The following is a 24,968-nucleotide window of genomic DNA, read 5'->3' on the forward strand; positions in this document are numbered from 1 at the left end:
TAGGGCAGAGCAAATTTATATTTCAAAATACTAAACTTGCAAGCACACATTTACATAAAAGTGATATGTAGGCTCACAGGAATAATCAAGTCAAAAATACTTTTTTTTTTAAAGTAGTATATTTTATGCAACTGATTATAAAACATGTTTTACAAGAAGATAATACATGCAGATAATTGTATAAAATTCAGAAATGTTTTCCCATTCACCAGCTAACATATTTAACATTTTAACACAACACATGTTTCACGTAAATGTACTGAACCTCAATTTTAATAATTGGAAGACTAGAAGCAAAACTAAAAATGGCAAAGAACAAATTGTTTATATAATTAGTATATGCATTTGCTATTAATCAAATAATAAAAAGACACATTGAACAAGTAAATTAAAGCCTACTTTTTAATTCATTTCTCTAGAGTATTAATCTAAACATGAAGGGGGAGTTTGATTTTGAAAAAACAGGGTCTATCAGGCTATTATTTGTTTTACTGATTTGAATCTATGCCATAGAAAAACATCAAACACATTGAGTTACAAAAAGAGGTCTGTCAGAAAAAAAGTACTGTCAACCATGAAAAGATCATGAAGAATACAGCAAAAGTGCAAGAAGAGGAAAAGATGTCAAATGCAGTGTGATGTCAAGGGCAAGAAATATACCAAGACATGTTTTTCAGATTGTCTAGTACACCATAATTCAGCAGTAAATCAGTTGCTCTTTTTTAAGCCAGCTACTTGATTAAGATGTTTTCTTAAAATTCTGGGTATTTATTACCTGAAGGGGTTTTTGTCGTTGCTGTTTTAATGGTAAGTAATGTTATAATAATGTATTTCCAGATAAAAATTTATTTTCCTAAGTGTGGCTTCACTCATGGTTTCATGACCATCACTTTTCCATAATAAGAAAAGATGACTTCTATAATAAGAAGCCAGGGCAAGTAAATAAACAGTCCTAGCCTGTTAAAAGAAAGCAAAAAGAAAATGCACTTGAGAGTCCCCAGTTCATCTTTTTTTTTCCTATTTCCAAGTAGGGTGACCAGACAGCAAGTATGAAAAAACAGGGTGGGAGTGGTGAGTAACAGGTGCTTACATAAGACACAGCCTCAAATATCAAGACTCTGTCTACAAAACAGTAATAATGGTCATTGGATTTCCAAAGCAGTCAATTAATGGCAGATAATCTTTAAAAAATCCACTTGTTCACATAGATGGTCTCATTTCATGCTACAGTAATGTTTATATAAATGCACTCTTACAGGTGTAAACTATAGTATAAAGGTATCTATGCAGAATGAAGAACTAATATAACAGATGCAGTGATTCAGATCATATTCCCCACCCACTGTTCTGTGATTAGTAAACGTCAGTACAGGAAACATCTTATCAAAACTGACACCATTTAATTTCCAAAGACTAGGATTGAGTTTTTTGTTTATTTGTCTCAAATATTTCAGACACAATGAAAAATAAACTGAGTCTACCAGCTTATTTTAAAATTATATATAGAAAGATAAAGAGTGTGTGTGTACGCACACACAGATACATGTATCTCATAAGACAAAGGCTACTTATAAGACTTACGTGGGCTTTTTTCTTTTGAAGTTTGAACATATCTATCGCCAAAGTTAAGGTCCAGATTCTCTTGTATTTTCTTGAGCTGAAAGCCCATATTTATCCTACAAACTACCTGGGCCTGCAGTCAAACTCAGGACCAGCTAACTCATCTAAGGTCAAGTCTACCCTGGCCAGTTACTACTCAGTAAATCAGCTACTAGAACTGTAACATCCAAGGTGCCCTTACTGGCCAGGCATTAGTGCACACTAGCTCAGCAGTTGTTGCACTCTAAATAAACCACATCCACCAGAAGCCTAGAGCTTGCTGCACTCTGGCTACAGTGCTGGGGTGCCAGTGTGGATACTGGGATGTAGTACTTCATTCTGTCTGGTCCCCAGTACCTTTCCAACAATGCCTGGTCTTGCCTCTCTGGTCATTTGTTTGAGCTCTACTGCCCTGCTTTCAGGTGGCCAACCCTCAGGCCACACTTTACATTCCTTTGGAAATTTGAAAGTCCTCTTTCCTGTTTGCTCAATAACACAAGGAGCATCTCTCATTGCTTTCAGCTGGCCAAGCCTGCTCCATGTGTAACCCACACACCTACTGTGGTTACTGAGTACTGCAAGTGGCACCTAGACCACTGTAACAATTAAGATCAAGAGACCTCTACAGCACAGGCTGGGAACCAGCTGGTTTTTAGCTCAGAGTGTAGAGACTCCTATAGTCAGCTCCCGAGATCCCAGGTTCAAATCCGCCTTGGTGGTAGTTACACATGCACCAAATCTGCTCAGCACTTTGGGGAGAGGAGGCAATCGAGTCCCAGCTGCAGTCCTGCTGTAGGGATTATGATATCTACAGGCAGCAAGATCTCAAGCAGCAAGACCAAAGCTTTCCTGGCCTGCTTCACCTTCTGCCTTCTCTCCCACCTCCCATCCCTTCCTCCCTGCTTCCCACAAAGTGCAGATGTTCCATGCTTCATGTGTGTTCTTTGTTTCTTGTTTTTAATAAATGAAATTCATAAGCTCCAAAGAAGTTTTTATTCCATTACATGAAAGAAGCAGGCAAATAAGCAGCAAGCGTAACCCAGCAAAGCTACAGGCACTAAGTGCATCGCATGGACCTGAGTAAACCCACTAGCAATATTGCCATGTTCTGTGGTTACATGTGGGACAGCAGCCAGCTCCCTGAGAACTGGTGTAGGCTGGAAACCGGCTCCATGTTTCTGCCTCTATATCAAGAGGCAGCAGGTGGCTCCCGCCTGCCACCCTGCTCCCAGGGAGCTGGCTGCTGCCCCACACTGCTGCCTCCAATACAGAAGCAGCAGCCGGCTACCAGTGAGCTGGACCAGGAACCACGTGTAACCACTTGGGCAACCAATAAGCTCCTGCTTACTGGCTACCTGTTTAAACAGCTACACTCTTACATCCTTAGTATTTATTGATATTTATGTATCTGTGTGACTATCATGGAAGAATAACCTTACCTTAAACATTGGTCCTAATCCTGCCCTTGCTGCATCTAGCCAAATTTCATTGTCATCAACAAGAGGTTTGAGCAAATGAGGACAAAATTAGATACTCTGCCAATGTTTTATGCACAGATAGCAAGAAGGCAGATAGATAATGACATTTAGCAGAATGGGTCCCTGATCTGGACTGGGTACTACTGCAATACAAATAAATTCCCAATAAATCAATTTCTCACAAAACACAGCTATCCCAGACAATGGCTGTTTCACCATTGTTGAGCTAATGTGCCTTCCCCCATCCTGCTTACCTACAGCACAGAATAGGAGGGGAAGGGAAGAAGAAACCAGCTGATCAAATGGTGCCTATTATGGACAAGCCATAGTCAGTTTGTTGTCCTGATATCCTCTTACAGCTGCTACCATTCCTCTTCTGCCACTCAGACTCTCTCAGAATTAAGTCATTCATGACGATTGTATACATACACTTCCTGCCTCAGCTGAAATATATCCCCTGGATTCAAGTGTAGGCACACACTTATTAAACAGTATTAAAGGGACGGCGTCAATCCAAAATATTATTAAAAAAAAATCAAAGTAATTTCAAGTCACCTGCCTGAATCCTTTTGCCATTTGGGGGGAGGAGTAGGGAGAAGGGACATGGTGGGCAGGAAGGAGACACAATGGGAAAGGTGTAACAATTTATCTATTGCTTAAAATGTTTCATGAAAAAGCCGAAGTGTGAGCTGATGATGACTCTAAGTGCCAAAGATTTATTACTCCTACAATATAAACTAATTGCAATGCAAGTCCACCTATACAAAGATAAATTAAAAGTGACACTTTATAGTCTTTTCAGTTCTAATATGTAATACAATCCATATATAACCAATCTTTAATAGAGGCACCTGCTGCTATTGTATTTACCACACTGTTCTACAACAAATCACAATATGCCACCGCAGTCAGTTTTGTAAGTCTGTTGCAAGAATTCCTTACCTCTCAACAGATTTCTCTCTCTCATTCTCAAGTAGCCTTTCTTTCAAACCTAAATGCAGCCTGATCATTCATTCTGAGAATAAGCCAAATTCAGATGCAAGCAGGGTGGATTGGTTTAAATCAAGACAATTTAAATCCCCCCAAAATTCACTGAGGGTGTGTCTAAACTACAAGGTTTTTTCAAAAAAGTGGTCTTTTTTGAAAAAACTGTACCTACGTCTAGACTACCACTGCATTATGTCGATAGTAAATCAAAAGAACACAGCGGTTTTGTCGACGGCGGTAAACCTCATTCTACGAAGAATAACGCCTTTTTTCGAAAGTCATCTTTTGAAAAAAGGCGCTATTGCATGAAAACAGGGCTTTTTCGAAAGAGAGTGTCTAGACTCTTTTTCGAAAAATCTTCTTGTTGTCTAGATGCTTTTTTTCAAAAGAGGCTTGCAGTCCAGATGTAGTCTGATTTAAATCAAGTTACCAGAAAAGCTAAGGCTGACTGTGCTAAGAGTCTCAGAGGGGTAACCGTGCTAGTCTGCAACGGTAAAAACAAGCATTTATGTGCCACCTAAGGGTATGTCTAAACTACGTTCTATTTTCAAAAGAGGATATGCAAATTCTGTGGGCATTTGCATATCTTCTTCTGATCTCACTTTCAAAAGAGGATCTTTCAAAACTGAAAGTAGTCTGGATGTGTTTTTTTCGGGGAAAAAACCCTTTTTCGAAAAAAACACAAACTTCATTTTTTAAGGAAGAGCGTTTTTTTCAAAAAGGGGTTTTTTTTCCCAAAAAAAACACATCCAGACTACTTTCACTTTCGAAAGAGAGATCAGAAGAAGATATGCAAATTCCCACAAAATTTCTTTTGAAAATAAGAACATAACAATGCCCATACTGGGTCAGACCAAAAGTCCATCCAGCCCAGTATCCTCTCTGCCAACAGTGGCCAATGCCAGGTGTCTCAGAGGGAGTGAACCGAACAGGTAATGATCAAGCAATCTCTCTCCTGCCATCCATCTCCACCCTCTGACAAACGGAGCCTAGGGACACCATTCCTTACCCATACTGGCTAATACACATTAAAGGACTTAACCTCCATGAATTTATATAGTTCTCTTTTAAACCCTGTTATAGTCCTCAGACAAGGAGTTCCACAGACCAATCATGTGTTGTGGGAAGAAAAACTTCCTTTTCTTTGTTTTAAACCTGCTGCCCATTAGTTTCATTTGGTGGCCCCTAGTACTTATATTATGGGAACAAGTGAATAGCTTTTCCTTATTCACTTTCTCCACACCACTCATGATTTTATATACCTCTATCATATCCTCCCTTAGTCTCCTCTTTTCCAAGCTGAAAAGTCCCAGTCTCTTTAATCTCTCCTCATACGGGACCCGTTCCAAACCCCTAATCATTTTAGCTGCCTTTCTATGAACCTTTTCTAATGCCCGTGTATCTTTTCTGAGATGAGGAGACCACATCTGTATGCAGTACTCAAGATGTGGGCATACCATGGATTTATGTAAGGGCAATAAGATATTCTCCGTCTTACTCTCTATCCCTTTTTTAATGATTCCTAACATCCTGTTTTCTTTTTTGACTGCCGCTGCATACTGCATGGAGGTCTTCAGAGAACTATCTACAATGACTCCAAGATCTCTTTCCTGATTAGTTGTAACTAAATTAGCCCCCATCATATTATATTTATAGTTGGGGTTATTTTTTCCAAAGTCCGTTACTTTACATTTATCCACATTCAATTTCATTTGTCATTTTGTTGCCCAATCACTTAGTTTGGTGAGATCTTTTTGAAGTTCTTCACAGTCTGCTTCTGTCTTGACAATCTTAAACAGTTTAGTATCATCCGCAAACTTTACTACCTCACTGCTTGCCCCTTTCTCTAGATCATTTATGAATAAGTTGAATAGGATTGGTCCTAGGACTGACCCTTGGAGAACTCCACTAGTAACCCCTCTCCATTCTGAAAATGTACCATTTATTCCTACCCTTTGTTTCCTTTCTTTTTTTAACCAGTTCTCAGACCATGAAAGGATTTTCCATCTTATCCCATGACAACTTAATTTATGTAAGAGCCTTTGGTGAGGGACGTCGTCAAAGGCTTTCTGGAAATCTAAGTATACTATATCTACTGGATCCCCCTTGTCCACATGTTTGTTGACCCCTTCAAAGAACTCTAATAGATTGGTAAGACATGATTTCCCTTTACAGAAACCATGTTGACTTTTGCCCAACAAACTATGTTCTTCTATGTGTCTGACAATTTTATTCTTTACTATTGTTTCAACTAATTTGCCTGGTACTGACATAAATAGAACTGCTGCTGGCCGGTGCTGAGGGGGTTAACACGGCCTCCGCCCTGGGCTGCCACTGCAGCCTGCCAGGAGCCAGGCGCCCCCCGTAGGTTGGTGCCCCGGGTAGCTGCCTGGCTAGCCCACCCCTTAGTCCAGCCCTGTCCTTAATAAAATAGTCTAAACTGAAAGCTGAAACTGGAGTGATGGCTAATCCACATAACCACATGTTCCAGTCACTGTTACAATCATCCCTCCTTGTTACATCATTTGCACTTGCTGTCTTGTTTTAATTCACAATGTAACCACAAGATCAGTTTTTCAATGTAAGTGTAATGTAAGCTCTACCTCAAACCCAAATACCCTTGCCCCGCTTCCTTCCTGCCACTTCTGAGGCCCTGCCCCTGTTCCACCCCTTCTCTGAGGCCTCACCCTAATCACTCCATCCCCCTCCCTCTCCCACCCTCACTCACTTCCACCCTACTGGGGTAGGGAGTTGGGGTACTGGTTCTGGTCTAGGGGCCAAGGAGTTCGGAGTGTGGGAGGGGCTCTGGGCTTAACCCTGGATGGGAGATTGGGGTTCAGGAGGGGTTTCAGGGTACAAACTCTGGGAAGGAGTTTGGGTGCAGAGGGACTCACGTCTGAGGCAGGAGGTTGGGTCCAGGAGGAGGTTCAGGGCTGGGACAGGAGGTCAGGAAGCAGGCTCTGGCTAGGCACCATTTAACTGAGATGGCTTCCGGGTGGTGGAGCAGTGGGGGTTAAGGCAGGCTTACTCTGGCCCTGGCCCTGTACCACTCCTGAAAGTAGCTGGCATGTACAGCAATGGCTCCATGGCACCATGTGTTGCCCATCATCTACTGGCACTGAGCCTATGGCTTCTACTGGCCACAGTTCCCCATTATTGATCAATGGGAGCTACAGGAGTGGTGTCTGCAGGCAAGGACAGCATGTGGAGACCCTCTGCTCTGCCTTTCTCAGGGGCTGCAGGGACATGCCAACCACTTCCAGGAGCAGCAATTACTATAGGGATAGTGAATCCAGCCACGGCAGGTTCAGCATTTTAGAACTCACTAGTCAAAGAATTAAATTTAAGCATAAGAGAGAAATAAAAATTATGAAATGCACAGACCAGTCAAATCCCAAAAATAACCCACTTTGCAAGCAATAAAAATAACAACAACCCCCCACGTATGTGTTGGGTCAGGAGATGAGAGTGAAGGACAGGTGTGTTTGTGTGAATGACAGACACACACACACACACACACACACACACACACACACACACACACACAGTGTGAGTGTGTGAGTGTGTGTGAGAGAGAGAGAGAAATTTGCATTGCCAAGCTCCCTCTATCCCCTTCTCTCTGTGTGGAGACAAGATACAGAAGTGGGGGGAGGAGGGACATCACTTGTCCCCCCCCCCCTTCTCCCTCCCACACACTGAACAGCAAGCAGGAGGCTCCCAAGGAGGCAACTCCAAGGCAGAGGGCAGGAGCAGCATGAGGGTAGATGGAGGAGCAACTGAAGTGCCAGCGCTTGATAGCTTCCTGGCCAAACCAGTCAGGATCACCTGTCAGAGGTTCCAAAGTCTACCAGTAGATCCCAATCTACAGGTTGGTGACCACTGGTATAGTTTATATTAGTTGGGAAAAAATCAGCACAAGCCAGAGGGAAGACAGCAAGGAGATGTGGGGCTGTGCTATTAGCATCCAACCAGAAACATAATTTCCTACACAGAGTTAGAGTTCATATGGAATTCCATCTTGTGAGAATCCCTGGATGTAACTGAAACCAGTTATGGTACACACTATCCTGTCACATTATGGGATCCCACCATAAACTCTCTAAGTACCTCCCTGATCTCCCAGCGTGTTGTACTAAAAGTTAAGACAATTCAGTGCTCAATAACTTCAACCACTCACTACATGGAAAACCAGTTCTTTGAAAGAGTTTAGATTTTGTTGCTACCATGTGTTGGTCATAAAACTATCCCAGACTTTGTTGACTCACCTCATACAGTTACTTTCATTCTTGACCTATTAGTTAAGTCAGGATTTGACACAAATACATTTGGAAAATTATACTCCTGCATGTTAAGGTTGCTTGCACCTCTCCTACTAAGGTGATGAATCTCTTCTTATGTTTCTCCTTTTGAAGGGCCTAGAACAGTGGATTTTTTTGGAGGGTGGGAGGATAATGGATAGCTTAATCCAGGTAGTCTCACTCAATGGTTTATATAAGAAATTGCTGCCAGGAAGAAATTTCCTTTTATTTTGAAGATCAAGATGTTCTGATTCAGGCACAAACAAATTTTGAAGAGTATGAATTCTACATCTCCCCTGCCTGAGTGGAGGTGAATACTTTGTCCAACAATTTGTTCTAACGACTCATGGCCTGTTCATAAAGGTCAATGAAAAGAATCGGGCACATGGTGGGTGAAGACTGTCAGTTCCTCCTGGAAGGTGCACAGGTTAATAAATAGCATGTCTAGCAAGGAATAAACCATCGCTAACTGGTGACAAACAGGTCAATACCCTGCATGTAGTTTTCCATTTTGGATTATGAGACTGGAAAAAGTTATAGTAAAACCACCAAGTGTTTATTTGCTTTAGTGATAGAAATGTAGCCGTGTTAGTCTGGGGTAGTTGAAGCAAAATGCAGGACAATGTAGCACTTTAAAGACTAACAAGATGGTTTATTAAGTGGGTCTGGCCCATGAAAGCTCATCATCTAATAAACCATCTTGTTAGTCTTTAAAGTGCTACATTGTCCTGTATTTGCTTTAGAGTTCCTTGTCTGTATAGGTATGACTGGATCTGGCACAGAAAAAGTTATGATCAATGATCTTTTGTGGCTGATGGATGAAAATCAGGTGCCTATGATAACCAATTTACACTCACAACATTCAGTGCTGTTGTTTTTGATTTGGCAGCATCAGATCACAAAGCTGGATGGGGTTTGTGCTTGTATGGCTTTTTTCCTCTCTTGCTAGAAGGATGACAGTGAGAAATCATTCTTGCTTCCCTGGCAGCATTCTTGTGAGGGATTGCATAAGCTCCCATCTTGTTTAATGTGTTGCTGTTGGGAGGATTAATGACAAGATGTGGGGCAATGAGGTCAGTATTCTGATGGCACTTGGCTTTTTATCTCCATCTAATCCTACCAGGCTGGAGCAGTCTTGGCCTTATCCCATGTTTGGTTAAGATTAAGGCATGGATGAGGAGTCCATGAGTCAGAGAAACAATTCAGTTCAATTGAGATGCTGGTTGGCTGAGAAAAAGCAATCAGAAGATAAACCAGATATAGCATCTGACTTTCGTTGAGTTTGCAAATTAGAGTTCAGGTTAAGTTTTCAAGTGGCAACTACAGCCAAGCCAACTTTTTCTTTTTTATAGCAGCATTTATTTCAGATATAGTCAGAACTACTATCATCCATTCCTTTCTCACCTCAAGATTAGAATACTGCAACATGCATTGCACAAGATTACATCTTAACATCATCCAAGCTAAGGGTAGTGCAGAGTCTTTCACCTGATTTTCAAGTGGTTAATCATTGTGCATTACAATGCTGCTCTAATCTGCATTTGCTGCCCATAGGATTCTGGGCAAACTTCAAGGTATTGGATTTGACCTACAGAGCCACAAAAAAAATTAAGAAATGTATCATCTGAAAGACTGCCTCTCTCCCTGAGCAATACTGCCAGTGTAAATGACTGAAATGGAGCAAACCCCAGTTTAACAGTCAGAGGACTGCTGTTATGGTGCCCTTCCAGATTTGGGAATTGGACTTCTCTCTTCATGCAGATTGTGTTGATCTTTGAGGCATACTGCGAAATCCATCTTTTTTCGTGTCTTTCAAGGAGCAGCAGCGGAAAAGAAAGGGGTTATTGTCTCCTGTTTTTTCTGTTACTGGGCATTCCGTTATCGGGGCAAGACTGTGGGAGTCAGCTATAACAACTGTACGTTTAACCTAGCAAGCATTCCTGGAGATAAGAACAGGTGCTCATTCATTTTATATAGAATAAAATAAATATGCTTTTTAACCATGTGTATACACTCAGTGATGCCAAGCAGTTCTGCAGGGAACACACAAGACAAGCAGATGTTACATTCCTGTCAAATTTGATCAGCTATGAAAGCAGAGACTGGAGTCCCATCAAATGTTTTTATTTATTTAATGTAACTTGACTGGAAGGAATATCGAATAATATTGTATTCCAGAAATGTTATTCTTCTCAAAGTGTTTGCTCAAATGCCACCTAAAGAGCATTTTATAACTGGATTTAGTGTAGTAACTTACACAGAAAAAACTTAGGGAAAGCGTGCCCTGAATTTTAATGATACATCATCTTATGCTTGTGAGTCTTCTTGTCATTTCTGAAGAGACAAGGTTTGTCACAACAGCCATAGGTTAATTTCATAACTCAACCAGAGCATAACTGCAGCCCTCTAAAAGAGGATGCTCACTCATGGTAATCTTAATAGTGGAATCCAAGAAAGGCCAGTCACTATAGATGCTGTTTCATTATAGTATTAAATTATGAAGGAAGCAGTACAAACTCCATAGTTAAAGGATGTGTTGCAATTTGCACTAAAGACTAAAAACCCACTTTCACATTTAATTTACTGGATTTTTCTCTGGGTTTGGAATAATAGTTCTCCAGAGGCCAAGTGAATGTTTGATGCAATGTATAAAGAAAAATATTTACTAATTTTTACAGAAAAGACTTTTTTTTTAAAAAAAGGAGAATTTTTTAAGTGTTACCCTGTTTTCCTCACTTCATTTTGGATCTCCATGAAGGTCCCCTATCACTTCCACCCTTGCATCCATGGTCACACATACATGCTGTCATAGTTATTCTTCAAAACTTTTAAATTAAACACAAAGTTACTCTCTTTATTCAGAATATAGACTTGAGCAGCTAATTTTGGCTAAACTTGATTACTTTTATTTTAAGTCATTTGAAACGTGTCCGACTGGCCACATCTCTGACTCAGCAGCTGTGTTCTCTGGACATAATTCTAGTGAGTCCAGGAGATGGCTGTGCAGCAAGAATTATGGTGCTGTCATAATTTTGCCAGAAGAGGCTAAGTACAGATATGTAAGATGTGTGTAGAGTGGGACCAAGAAGGTTCCTCAGCTGATCAGTGAATCTGGGATAAAGGGAGGGTGTTGTGCATTTGCATCAAGATACTAGTCTTTGTAAGATTTCTCAGCACAACAAGGAAGCAGCACCATGGACAGCTTTTAAAGAGCCAGTGACGTAGCACAGACAGCTGGTTGCACTGGGCCGACTTCACAAAACCACTGGAGTATTAGATGAGATGAGTCTCTGCAGTGATGCAACTGAAGATGAAGAGTTTCCCACAGCAGTGCTCCCCTGGTACTGCTGCAGTAGTGTGGTAGAGAGCAGAAGCAATAGTAACAGGAAGCCATTTAAGAGTTGAACCCTCAATATAGATGCATTGGGACTGAACTAGCCCCAAAGCCCCTGCTGGAGGCTTGTGACCTTATCATACTCCACCCAAGAAAAAGAGCAGTACAGAAGTTGTCCATGCTCCCTGGAGCGGCTGTGCAAGAGGCAGCCAATCTGAGTCCAGCAAGCCAGTATAAAGCAAGCCAGGCAAGTTCCTCTTTGGAGCTTGAAGAATGCTGTCCGGTGACTGGCTTACAGAGAGCAGCAGGACAATGGACAGCTCACTGTGGAGAGCTTATTGGAGACAGGACTGAGGCCCAAGGTCAGCTGCTGCTGAGGGAGGCTTGGCTGATGAGAAGAGCTGCAGAACCCTGAATATAGTGCCGCTGGGACTTTGAGACAAGACCCTGAGATAAGGGCAAGGACTGCATAGGGCCATGGAGAAGTAGTCCAGGAAGTGAGAATACCAATGGGACTTAAATGAACAGAACACAGCAGAAAACTGCTATGTATAGGATTCCTGGGCTAGGTCCCAGAGTAGTGGGTGGACCTGGGTCCTCCCAAACCCTCAGTAGCTACTGCGGAGCAGGGAGAAAGAAGCCTGGACCTAAGACAAATTCAGGAGAGAGAGTTCTGACACACGACCCCGTCCTGGAAGTAGTAAGAGCATGCAGACACACACACAGCAAAAAGGAGGCACTCTCAAGAAAAGGGTAAACTCATAGAATCATAGAACTGGAAGAGACCTCAGAAGGTCATCAAGTCCAGCCCCCTGCTCTAGGCAGGACCAATTCCAGCTAAATCAACCCGGCCAGGGCTTTGTCAAGCCGAGACTTAAACACCTCTAGGGATGGAGACTCCACTACTTCCCTAGGTAACCCAGTCCAGTGCTTCACCACCCTCCTAGTGAAATAGTTTTTCCTAATATCCAACCTGGACCTCTCCCACCACAACTTGAGACCATTGCTCCTTGTTCTGCCATCTGTCACTACTGAGAACAGCCTCTCTCCATCCTCTTTGGAACCTCCCTTCAGGAAGTTGAAGGCTGCTATCAAATCCCCCCTCACTCTTTGCTTCTGCAGGCTAAACAGACCCAAGTCCCTCAGCCTCTCCTCATAAGTCATATGCTCCAGCCCCCTAATCATTTTGGTTGCCCTCCGCTGGACCCTCTCCAATGCGTCCACATCCTTTTTGTAGTGGGGGGCCCAGAACTGGACACAATACTCCAGATGCGGCCTCACCAAAGCCGAATAAAGGGGAATGATTACATCTCTGGATCTGCTGGCAATGCTCCTCTTAATGCAACCTAATGTGCCATTAGCCTTCTTGGCTACAAGGTCACACTGTTGACTCATATCCAGCTTCTCATCCACTGTAACCCCCAGGTCCTTTTCTGCAGAACTACTACTTAACCGGTTGGTCCCCAGCTTGTAACTATGCTTGGGATTCTTCCGTCCCAAGTGCAGGACTCTACACTTGTCCTTGTTGAACCTCATCAGATTTCTTGTGGCCCAATCCTCCAATTTGTCTAAGTCATTCTGTACCCTATCTCTGCCCTTAAGCATATCTACCTCTCCCCCCAGCTTAGTGTCATCACAGACTGACCTTCAAGGATGATCACACAGCTCTCCACTTTCCCAACAAGGCCATTCTCACTGCACTGTATGTCCATCATCACCCTTATGACTTCCACAACATGTTCATCCACAAACTTTTGACTTCTCAAACATACCACACCATGGGGAGCCAAAGATGAACAGGCAGCTAAATCTAAAGAGGAATTTGTGTGTTGAGCAGAGTTGTTGAAGAGAGGGAGAGAAAGAATGTGTGTAGGATCATAGGAGAAAGTATAGGGATTAGGGGGGAGAAGGTCTTCAGGAAATAGGATTTGTGTTCTGACAAGGCATATGTAGTCCATCATAGTGGAACTACTTTCCGTTCCATTTCTTTCAACAATGTTTCTCCTATCTTCAATTTCCCCATAAACAAACACTTCAGATCCCCTACTGCCATCCACCCACATCACCACATATCCTATTGCTTCATAATCACAGGATCCCACCTAACCTACTCTTAAATCCTACACTTGTATATTGCTCCCAAACAATTCACATTCATGCTCTTCAATTTGCCCCCACTTGGCTATTACAGTAAGCTTTAAAAAAAAATCTTAGATACATATCATATGCACACATCAATGGTTAATGCTAGATATGCAAGAGAATTAAGAAAATGTGTTGTGGGAATGGGTACTACAAGAGATCATGGAGGAAGAACACAACTCTCCAAGGTGCAGGAGAGATTGGACGGGCAAGACGAGATCAGAACTCTCTAGGAAATAATCCTCCTCCATCTCAATAAACTAATAAGCATTGAGAGATACTAAAGCATTGGGAAATTAAACTCTGGAGTTCAATTTGCTACTCCACATAACTTATCAATATAAATTATCTATCTATATTATTTTAAAAAGCTTTTCCTGCAGGACTATAGAGTGATGTTATCATGTCTCTGCGTCCCATAGCCCCTCTCGACATAGCCACCCTGCTTCCTTCTTTCCTCCCTCTGCTAACCCAGCAGGGACTGTCAATTCACGACTCCCAAGCAGCAGCAGTACTGAAGGTAAGCTGCTGCTGGGCTTCTGGGGGGAGGGGCAGGGAGGAGGAAAATTGCAAGGAGTGGCAGAGAGACCCGCTGTAGGGGGGGCTAAAAAAGCTCCTCCAGCGACTGGGGGGGGGGGGGCGGCAACGAGGCCTGTGGCGGGTGGAGGAGGGCCACTGGAGAGGCCCGCTGCAGGGGCAGGGTGCTGACGTAGGGGACACTCCAGCCCCTGAACTCAAGCTGGGACTGGTTGTCACTCTGGCAGCCACCTGCCCACATGGCAACTTCTGGAGGGACATCTGGGGCCAGCGTGCCTCCAGTGGGGTGAGAGTTTAAATTGAGCCATGTGGCTCCTCCTCTGTCTGATGCGGGGCACACAGGAGTCGCAGGGGCTCGGGTTGGGGGAGGGGCACGTGGGAGCTGCAGAGCCTTGTGAGGGCCTGGGTGGGGAAGGGGGGCATGCAGACACGTGTGGCATCCATGGTGGTCCAGGGTCATGCAGGAGCCATGCGGCCTTGCCCCTCGCCACCGGAGAGCCAGAGCCACGTGGCCTCACCCCTGCACAGCCAGATGGTGAGGGCCGGTTGGCCCAATTCCCCTCCCCCGATGGTCGGAGGGAAAGAGCTGGGTCAGCCATGGCCTCAGTCCGGCCCAACCTCTCCCCGCCACAGCAGCCAGAGGGAGGGAACCAGACCAGCTTAGGTTTGCCCCCACCACCGACAGCCAGAGTGGGGAAAAGCTGGGGCAGGCCGGGACTGCCATGTCTCAGCCTGGACCTCCCCGGTAGCTGGGAGGAGAGCCGGAGCTGCATATCACCATAGAGTCCAGGAGCCGTGGCTCCTAGTATTTGCAATTCATGGCGGATGCATTCCCACATCCACTGTGAATGGTGAGGGTTTCCCATACATAGATTTCAATACCAGGCAAACTGGTTGAAACAATAGCAAAGGACAGAATTGTCAAACACATATGAACACAGTATGTTGGGAAAAGACTTAACACAGCCTTTGTAAATGGAAATCATGCCTCTCCAGCCTTTTCTCCATCATAATGTAATAAAATAATTTACATTGGTAGATTATGTGGGCTAGCAAATTGAACTCCAAAGTTTAATTTCCCAATGCTTTAGTATTGCTCAATGATCACAGGTTGGACCTCCATGGTCTGGCATCCTTGGGACCTGGCCCATCCCGAACAAGGAATCTGAGGGACCAGGGGAGGTCCCCAGTCACCAGCCTCCCAGGAAACTGCCAACTCTGCTTCTGGCCCCAGCCAGCCGCCACTGCCTTCAGCCAGCTGTGCTGCTGGCCCTGGCTGGACCGCTGAGCCCTGGGACTCCCAGCTACACCACCTGAGACCCCTGATGCAAGGCTCTTAGCTCTGGCTGAGTCCCCTGCCTCAGGGCTCCTTATGACGCCAAAGCCCCCTGCCACAGGGCTCACCCCACCACTCCATGGGACTCCCCACACTGCCTGAGTCCCTGTCGCACTCCTGGCTACACCACTGGCGGCTCGAACAGAGCTGCTCCCTGAAGCGATGTGCTACCAGTAGAACCCTAAGTTCTCCCTAAATAGCATATCACTACAGGGAACCGCTCTGTACAAACAGAGCGGTACAAACCACTGGAATTCCCTGCGCCTGTGGGATTCCCTACACAGCCAGAGTCCCTCACGTGGAACTCCTGGCTGTGCCACCGGAATTCTCCGTGCTAGTGGACCCCCTGCCGCAGGGTTCCCAGCTGCATCATGAGATTCCCCGCACCACCTGAGCCCTCTGGTACAGTGCTCTCCACGTTGACTGAGGCCCCTGCTGGACCATGGACGTTGCCAGACTACAGAGTCCCAATTTAGGGAGGTACAACCTGTATTAGTTAATTGAGATGGATGAGAATTATTTCCTAGAAAGTTGTAATGTTTTCCTTGCCCCTCCAATCTCTCCCGCACCTTGAAGAGCTGTGTTTTCTCCATGTTCTCTTGTAGAACCCAGTTCCACAACACATTCTCTTAATTCTCTTGGATATTTAGTGTTAACCATTGATGTGTGCATTACAATTATTTGAGGGGTCAACAAACATATGAACAAGGGTGATCCCGGAGATATAATGTATGTGGGGATTCAGAGAGCCTTTGACAAAATCCCACACCAAAGGGTCTAAGCAAAGTATGTAATCAAGTGATAAGAGGAAAGGTCTTCTCATGGATTGATAACTGGTTAAAAGAAAAGAAATGGCACATTTTCACAATGGAGAGCTAAATAGCATGGTCCCCCAAAGATTTGTGAACTGTTACAAAGAGATCTCACAAAGCTGGATGATTAGGAATTCAATGTTGATAAATGCAAAGTAATGCACACTGGAAAAACAATTCCTATAGACACAATGATGGGATCTATATTAGCATTAACATTCAAAAAAAATCTTGGGAGTCTTTGTAGAAAGTTCTCTGAAAACATCTGCTTAATGTAAAGCAGTAGTTTAAAAAAAGCTAATAGAATGTGAGGAGCCATTAGGAAAGGGATAGGTAATGAGGAAGTAAATATCATAATGCCACTATATAAATCCATGGTATGCTCACATCTTGAATAGGATATGCAGTTCTGCACACCCCATCTGAAAAAGATGAAATTAGAATTGGAAAAGGTATAAAGAAAGGCAACAACAATGATTAAGGGTCTGGAACACCTTCCATATGAGGAAAGATTAATAAGACCTGGATTGTTCAATTTAGAAAAGAGATGACTAAGGGGGATATGATAGAGGTATATACAATCATAAATGGTACGGAGAAACAGAATAGGGACTTTTATTTACCTTTTCACATCATATACAAAGCAGTGTCATTCAATGAAATTAATAGGCAGCCTAGGTAAAACAAATATGAGGAAGTGCTTCACACCACATGCAGTCAGCCTGGGGAACTCACTTCCATGGGAAGTTGTGAAGACCAAAAATATAACTGGCTTTAAAAAATATTAGCTAAATGTATCCTCCATTAATTATCAATGGCTATTGGCCAAAAGGGTCAGGGACAAAACAAAATGCTCTGAATATCCCTAAACCTTTGATTGCCAGAAGCTGGGACTGAACAAATGGGAATGGATCATGTGATAAATTGCCCTGTTCTGTTCATTCTCTCTGAAACATCTGGCACTGGCCACCCTCAGAAGCCAGGGTACTTGGCTCGATGGACCATTGGTTTGACTTGTATGGCCGTTCTTATGTTCTTGTGAGACAATCCCTGACCCAATGATCTCTCACTCTCAGTAGGCAAGACAGTGGATTCTCCATCACTATTTTAAATTCCAGACTGGATATTTTTCTAAAAGCTATGCTCTAGGAATTATCTTGGGGAAATTCTATGGCACGAGTGCCCTTGTACACCGTAAGGGTTGGGTTTGGCCTCACTGCTGAGTGCCTGTAGTGGGGTGGAGGTTAGGGATGTTAAATTTAAATTAATAATTTGCATCGACTACTAGATTAGTCTATAAAAGGAGCCTCACCTTTCAAGTGTGGCAACAACTCTGGGGCTGCTGCTTACACTTCAAAGGTGAAAGCGATGCGGAGAGCACCAGGCCAGGGGGACTGACTGAGCCCCTTGCTGCCCGCAGCATTTCAAAGCAACGGCGCTGCATGGAGCTGGGGGCCAGCTGGGGACTCCCGTGCTGAACCCGGCTCTATGTGGCATGGCCACTTTGAAATGCCGCATGGGGCTCCCCGCAGTGTTTCAAAGCAGTTTGAGTAGCATCAAACTGCTCAGTGGCATCAGGACTTCAGCAGCTTTGCCTATGCCATTCCCATTTGTTCAGTCCCACTAGCAGAAACTTAGGTCCCATGAGGTTTTACCAGTGGAAACTTGATAGTTGAGGTTGTTGAGATGGAGACTGTTAGAAAAAGAGAAAATGGGCTGTAGAAAATCTTAGTTTTTTTCCTTGCTTATTGTGGTTTGCTTTATGAAATATGCCATTTAGCAACCTTAACTCAAAGTTCATGGATGTTACTGGGTCAAATTATACAGAATATTAAAAACCTGTATCTCAAAACTATGATGCTAATAGGATAGCATCAAGACTAAGACTAGCTTCTCCCAAGCCACCCAACTGAGAAGTACTTAAAAATGATCAAATATTTGATAGATAAGACTGTATATAGATAAGACTGTAAATCCAAAATAAACTACATATGTATATATGAAATTCCCTTTAAGAGTCAATATGAGATTCAATTTTATTTTATAATTTTGTTAATTTGTATGTAAAAGATGGCTGTGATATTAGAATAAATAGCTGCTACACAAACATTATGCTACAGGTTGGACCTCCCAAATCCAGGACTCTCTGGTCCAGCACATCCATGGTCCATCAGGGCCATGGATGTTGCTGGACCAAAGAGCCCAGGAGGTGGGAGCGGGAACCAGCTGAGAAAACCCCAGGGGCTGGTTAGCGCTGGCTGGGCGAGCAACAGCTAGACCAAGCAATGGCAACTCCTGGCATCAGCTGGTCCAGGTGGCCTAGGAATCCCGGCTCCAGCTGGGGAACCCCCAGCTGCAGCGGGGCTTCCAGTAGGAGGTGACCCAGCCAGTCTCCCCACCACCCAGCGCTGGCAGCTACTGGGTGGCCACAGCTGGGAACTCTAGGATATCCCTGATGGTAATGGGGCCATATTGGGCAGCGCCAGTCATGGAGCTCCCGGCTGAAGTGGGCAGTCCGGCTGGGGAACCCCAGGGCATTCCCAGCAGCAGCAGGGCCTGCCCTAGCAGCAGCCAGGCCATCCCAGCTGGGAACCCTGGGGGGCCTTGGGGCAGCATGCAGGCAGCTGGGTGGGGAGCCCATGCCAGGCCAGCCTTAGCAGAGCCAAGTGCAGCAAGTCCCAAGGAGAGGAGCCTGGGAGCAAGCAGCCAGCAGGGGAGCACTGACCTCCCCTGGTCCGACAAACTCCCTGGTTGAGGATAGCTCAGGTCCCAAAGGTGCTGGACCAGGGAGGTCCAACCTGTAGCATAATGTACATATGCTCTACAATCTATGGTATCTGAATCAAAATATTGCCAGGAAACAGCAGAGGGAAATATTTAAATTTTGGATAGTTGGGCTAACTGTTTTTGTAATTGCCTTTTAAGTTGATGCCATATTAAACTCCTACATTAGCTGAAGATGAATCTTATTTCATTTCATTACTACACTGGTCATTTTCAAAGGTTTATCTAATCTACTCTCTAGTCTTCAGGACAACCTAATTCACAAGTGGTTACTTATTCTGATCACGTTGTTTTTCTGAATTACAAAAGCAAAAAAAGTTGTATCTAATTCTAAGTAGCACTGAAATTCTGCTAAATTAGCTAAGCTTGAGCAATATACAATGAAACATTGGAAAGAAACTATTTACTGTAGATTCTGAAGAGCTTTATTTATCCTGCAGAAATAAAATACCAAAAAAACCCCATCTATAATAAAGGTTTCTAAATGTTAATTTGCTGAGCTTCATAATGAAAATAAGATACTAAACAGAAAACATAAATATGAACTGTTTACAAATTAGCATCTTAGCTGATATAGAAAGACAGTTTTCAAAAAGATATCCAAAAATAACTGTGCGCACTATTTAAAAAAGATAAAGCAGAAGTACAATAATTAATTCCTGACTCCAATATTGTCCACAAAATGGATTTTTTGCTTTCACTATTTCTGCAATACAGATTAGATAATCTTTGAAAGTTCCCACATTTCTAAGAAACAGCTAGCATATTGTGTCAGTTCAGTCATCTATTCATTTCTGTGTTTTTCCACAGCCCAACACACGTTTACTCATGTCAAAAATATGTATATAGGATTTGAATGTATATGTGTAATAATATATTATATTAAGTAACAGACAAGGATACTTAGTTTCTCATGGTTGAAATGAATGCTAGCATTCTCCTTTTAAATTATCCTTTTAAATTACTGTACATTGTCATAGTCATTACTACTTTAATGACATACAACACACAAAACACTTCCAAAATAGGCTTCAATATCCAGCCTCAAACTAGAAGTCTCCTCCTCATAGCAGATCAAAAAAATCTCACTTTGAATATTGGGAAAAAAATTACATTCTTTCTTAGCAATATGTAGATGTATCCAAAACAGCCAACAGAAATAAATTCCCTGGCTCATTAGTTATAGGAAAACCAAAGACCTGCTCTACCATCTAGAGGAGTACATGTGACTGTACACTGAAACTTGGATCACAAGTAGTACAGGTGTATCAAAAACTTATAGCTTTCTACATATAATGAAATAGGTAGAGTCTACAATTTCCCCAAATGTTAATGTTTTACTGGGTATTTTTTCTCTATTATAGACATAATCCTTCCACTAAGCAGAGACAAAGTAATCCCTAGTAACAGTCAGAATTCGGTTTTGCAGCTACAATGACTAAGTTGTCATTTTATTCCATATAAAATAAATGCAAGCCATTTCTGACTTTGAGAGTGACCAGAAAACATCAAATCCATCATTTTGTTACAGGATTTAACATTAACCAAATAATCCTACACTATAAGGTTTCGTTTGACAACGCTGCTACCAATCCCTTGTTGATCTCCTTAAAGTTTTTTAATGGGATTTTCCAGATTTTTTTCATTGTTATTAAAACTGTAAGAATACTTAAGATGCCATCATCCCCTCTGAAAAGAAGCTGCAGGATTTCCCACCCAATGTTTTCAACATTCTCGCAGTTCTGCAATCCTGACAACTTCTAAGAACCAGTCGTTTAGACCCACTCCTCCTAGCCACTTCCATACATTCCTCTAGCATTAGATGAGATTTACATTCAGCTGGGAGTCTAGAAGTTACATACATTGACCACAAGACAAGATCATGAATACAACTGCTGCCTTTTGCACAAAAGCACCAAGCTGAGGCTTCGTTTTAAAAGTTTCATTCTAATGTACCTCCTTGAATGACCATTTATAACATTGGTAACCCGCAAGACACCGCAATAATAGTAATAAGAAATCAAATACTCTGCAAACATTCTCAGAGCTACATACAGATACTGGCTTCATTGGTGCAACTTGTGTGTGTAGACGTGCCCTAAATTGCAACCAATAATACCAGCGCAACTGCACCGAGAGGCTTAAAACTGCAGGAGCTTTTACAAGAGGAAGTTTTACACCCACGGAACTGGATTTACACCACTGGGAGTTACTGCCGATCTACCCAAGTGTAAGTAGGAAGCGAACCAGGCCCAAGCTTTGGGGGGAAAACCCCATTCTGATATTGAATTTCACTCACACCATCGACAGCCCCCTCTCGGCTTTCTCCTGGGTAGTGCCGCCTCTCTGAAACTCTATAACCCTGCCTTGCGCGGGGCCAGCCAAGGGTCGGGCTCCAGGGAACACGCGGAAAGTTTGCAAAGCCACCCGGCGAGGCGGCCCCCCGCGCTCACAGCCGCAGGGGGAGGCCCGAGGGGGAAGCCACAAACCCGAGAGCTGGCGCGCTGCCCCGGGCGGGAAAGTTAGCAGCAGGGAACGGTGCCCCCACACCCTCCCGCCGCGCTCTCGGTGCCCGCACGCCGTTCGCTCCCGCTTTGTGCTCGGCTCCCGGAGCCGGGCTCCGCTTCCTCCCCCCGCACCGCCCGGGTCTCCGCGGCTGCCTCTGCCTGCCGGAGAAGGAGGAGCAAGAGGCCCCGGCGGCGTCGCAGCCCCCGCTCCCTTGCTCAAGGCGCCAGCCCCGGCCCCAGCCCGCGGCGGGCTCACCTCGCTCCGGCTCGGCTTGCAGGCAGGTGGGGATGTTCCTCTTCCAGCCCGGCATGGCTCCCGCGCGCGCCCGGCTGCTCACGGCTGCAGCGGCGGCGGCGGGCGGCACATTGCAGGGCGAGGCGGTGGCGGCGCCCCCTCCTCCCGCACTCCCGGGGAAACTCGGCAGCTCCGCCGGGCAGCTGCAGCCTCGCTGTGGCGGGCGGGGAGGGGGGAGGACGCAGCTGGGCGGGGGAGGAGAAGGGGAGGGGGGGACTCTGGCCGGTTCAGCCGGGGACAAGGCGGGGTGGGCAGGGTGCTGGCCTCTCCACTCCGCCGCCGGTGCCGCACAATGGAGGCGAGCGGCGCTGGGCTCCTGGCGGCGGGGCCCCAGAGGACTCCCCGCAAGGCAGGCAGGGAGCGAGGGGGTGTGAACCAGGCGCCGCGCAGGGCGGGGGAGAGCAGCACCCTCCCAGTGGGCCGCCAGGTAAGAGGCGAGAGCCGCGGCTCTGTCTCCGGCAGGGCCACTCGCACCCTGAGTCTCTAGCCCCACGCCTGGCTTCCTTGGTCCGCCTGGGCCAAAGTGTTTACCAAAAGCACCAACTTCTGCCGCCTGCTCAGAAGGCAGGTGGTTTGCCTGTGGAGGTAATCGGGCTGCTCCTATCGAGGATGAGGGCACAGCTACAAGCAGAAGCAACAACAGCCTGCAGGTCTGAAAACTCCTGCAGCTCTAGGGCAGGACTGCTCTTTGCCCAGGCATCCGCCTCACAGCCCAGTCTGGCCTTGTAGGTTGAGTTACTAGGCACAACTGAAAAAGGGGCCTGCACTGGGTCCTTCTCGTTTGCAATGGAAAATGCATCTAGAGACCTTGTTTCTGCCTGCAACAATTATCAAATCTATTTTAGGATGGAAAGAGGCCATCTGCATCTACATTCCAGTGCTACACTGAAACAGCTGTTTCATCTTGCATTGTCTTCGGTGGAGGGGAGAAGTGTCTAATTCTGTTCTCAAAGTGCTCAAGTGATTTCATGGTTTATGGTGTCAAAACAGGTGACTGTGGGAGAGGAGAGTTCTTGTTGGCAATGTAACATCAGAAATCGGATCAAAGGTCCATCTAGCACAGTTTCCTGTCTCCCTACAGTGACAAATTTGAGGTGCCTCAAAGAGAAGTGATCCATCCCCAGTTGCCCATTCCCAGCCTCTGGCAAACAGACTAAGGGATATCATCCCTGCCTATTCTGGCTAATAGTCATTGATGGACCTATCCTCCATGAACTTAATTAGTTCTTTTTTGAAGCATGCTAAGGCATCTCTACACTGGGGAGCATCCACACTACCAAGCCCGTTTTTTTTTTTTTTTAAATAATGGTTTGTTATGTCAAAATAATAACTCCTGCTTGTGAAGAGGAATACACTTATTTCAAAATAGTTATTTTGGGAATTATTATTTTGAAATAACATATTTCAAAATAACTGGGTAGTATAAACGTAGGCTTGGTGTCTTGGCTTCACCACATCCTATGTCAAGAAGTTCCACAGGTTGACTTGTGTTGTGTGAAGCAATATTTTCTTTTATTTAAAACCTGCAGCCTACTAATTTCATTTGGTGACCCCTTGTAGCCAGACAGGAACCCCCCTTGTAACATCCATTTTTGCTTGCCTGGATATGCAGGCTCAGTGACCGTGAATGGCTGTAAACAGAGATATGCCAATTGCTGACCAAGAGGCTGCTGAGGAGTGCCCTTGACTAAATCCCATATTGATACGAACACACAGCCGTCTGCGGGGGGAGGAATCTCCCGCCCAGCAAAGAATATTCGGCACTCCTAATTTAGCTATCTTCCTCTCTTACAAGTGTAAATTATTTGAAACTCCCTTGTAAGAACTGGTGCCACAAAACGGACCAGTACAATTCGGCATTTTAGATAAGAAAGAGGATACGGGCCTCCAAGGGTATAAAGATGAGTCGAGCAGCACATTTACTCTGAGTGTCAATCTACCATCTATCTGCTGGTTGGGTTAGGTGTTTTGACCTCCCGAGGTTCCACGGGGACGCCCACTTCGTATTCGTCTTTCCTAGGAATTGAGGGACCGGCCCTGGCTTGACCCGCTGGAGTCGAGAGGCACAGAAGGGGGTAAAAATTGTACCTGGATGTGGTCCTTTGTCTTAAGTGTACACATAGACTTAGAGCTCTTTAAAGATTAAGCTGTCACTTGGTACCATTATTTCTATTTTCTATCTTTATTTTCTTTGTAACCATTTTTAAGATCTGTATTTGCTAGCAGTTAAGAAAGAGAGCAATAGCCATTGTAACCATATGCTTTTATAAGTCTTTTGAATAAACCTGTAACTGTTTAAGTTTTAACCTGACTCCTTCAGTTGCTGTAACAGAACCAAGCACAATTTAAAAGAACTTCAGCCGGTCATAAGGGACAGGTATAGGAGGAGCTTGGGCATTTGGATCGTGTCACTCCCAGGTGACAGATACGTTGGGGCATCTCTCACTCTTCCCTAGACTGCCCGCTGTGAAGGGATCCTGTATTCTAGCAGCTAAAATCTGAGCTCTTCCTATAAACAGGGGCGTCTGTCAGCCTGTTGGCTGCCCTCTGCGATGGGACCCCGGTCCTAGCAGTAAAGTCACGGACGTTAAACCTTTTCTCAGCGCACACACACACACACTGCCCTGACCATCGGCTGACACCCCTAAGGAGGAGTTACAAGGAGTAAATAACACTTCCATATGTACTATCTCCCACAAGTCATAATTTTATAGACCTCTATCATATTCCCTCTTAGTCAGCTCTTATTAGTCTCTCCACACATGAAAGTTTTTCCATAAACCTAATCATCTTTGTTGCCCTTTTCTGTACCTTTCTCAATTGCAGTATATGTTCTTTTGAATGGGTCAACCACTTCTA

The 24,968-nt window shown here is 44.5% G+C and overlaps 1 protein-coding gene across 1 annotated transcript in view; it reads right to left on the reverse strand.

Moving 5' to 3' along the window:
• Window positions 1–23,125, reverse strand: part of GRIP1 (glutamate receptor interacting protein 1) — a 509,665-nt gene extending 486,540 nt beyond the window's left edge. Inside the window, exon 1 of the mRNA XM_075931263.2 lies at window positions 22,071–23,125. Within this exon, the coding sequence (XP_075787378.1) occupies window positions 22,071–22,125 (55 nt within the window). The 5' untranslated portion in view covers window positions 22,126–23,125. The remainder of the gene's footprint in view (window positions 1–22,070) is intronic.
• Between the last annotated feature and the right edge of the window lie 1,843 nt (window positions 23,126–24,968).

The sequence above is a fragment of the Pelodiscus sinensis genome, chromosome 1 (genome assembly GCF_052426305.1).
Source record: "Pelodiscus sinensis isolate ZL-2025 chromosome 1, ASM5242630v1, whole genome shotgun sequence".
Taxonomy (NCBI): domain Eukaryota; kingdom Metazoa; phylum Chordata; order Testudines; family Trionychidae; genus Pelodiscus; species Pelodiscus sinensis.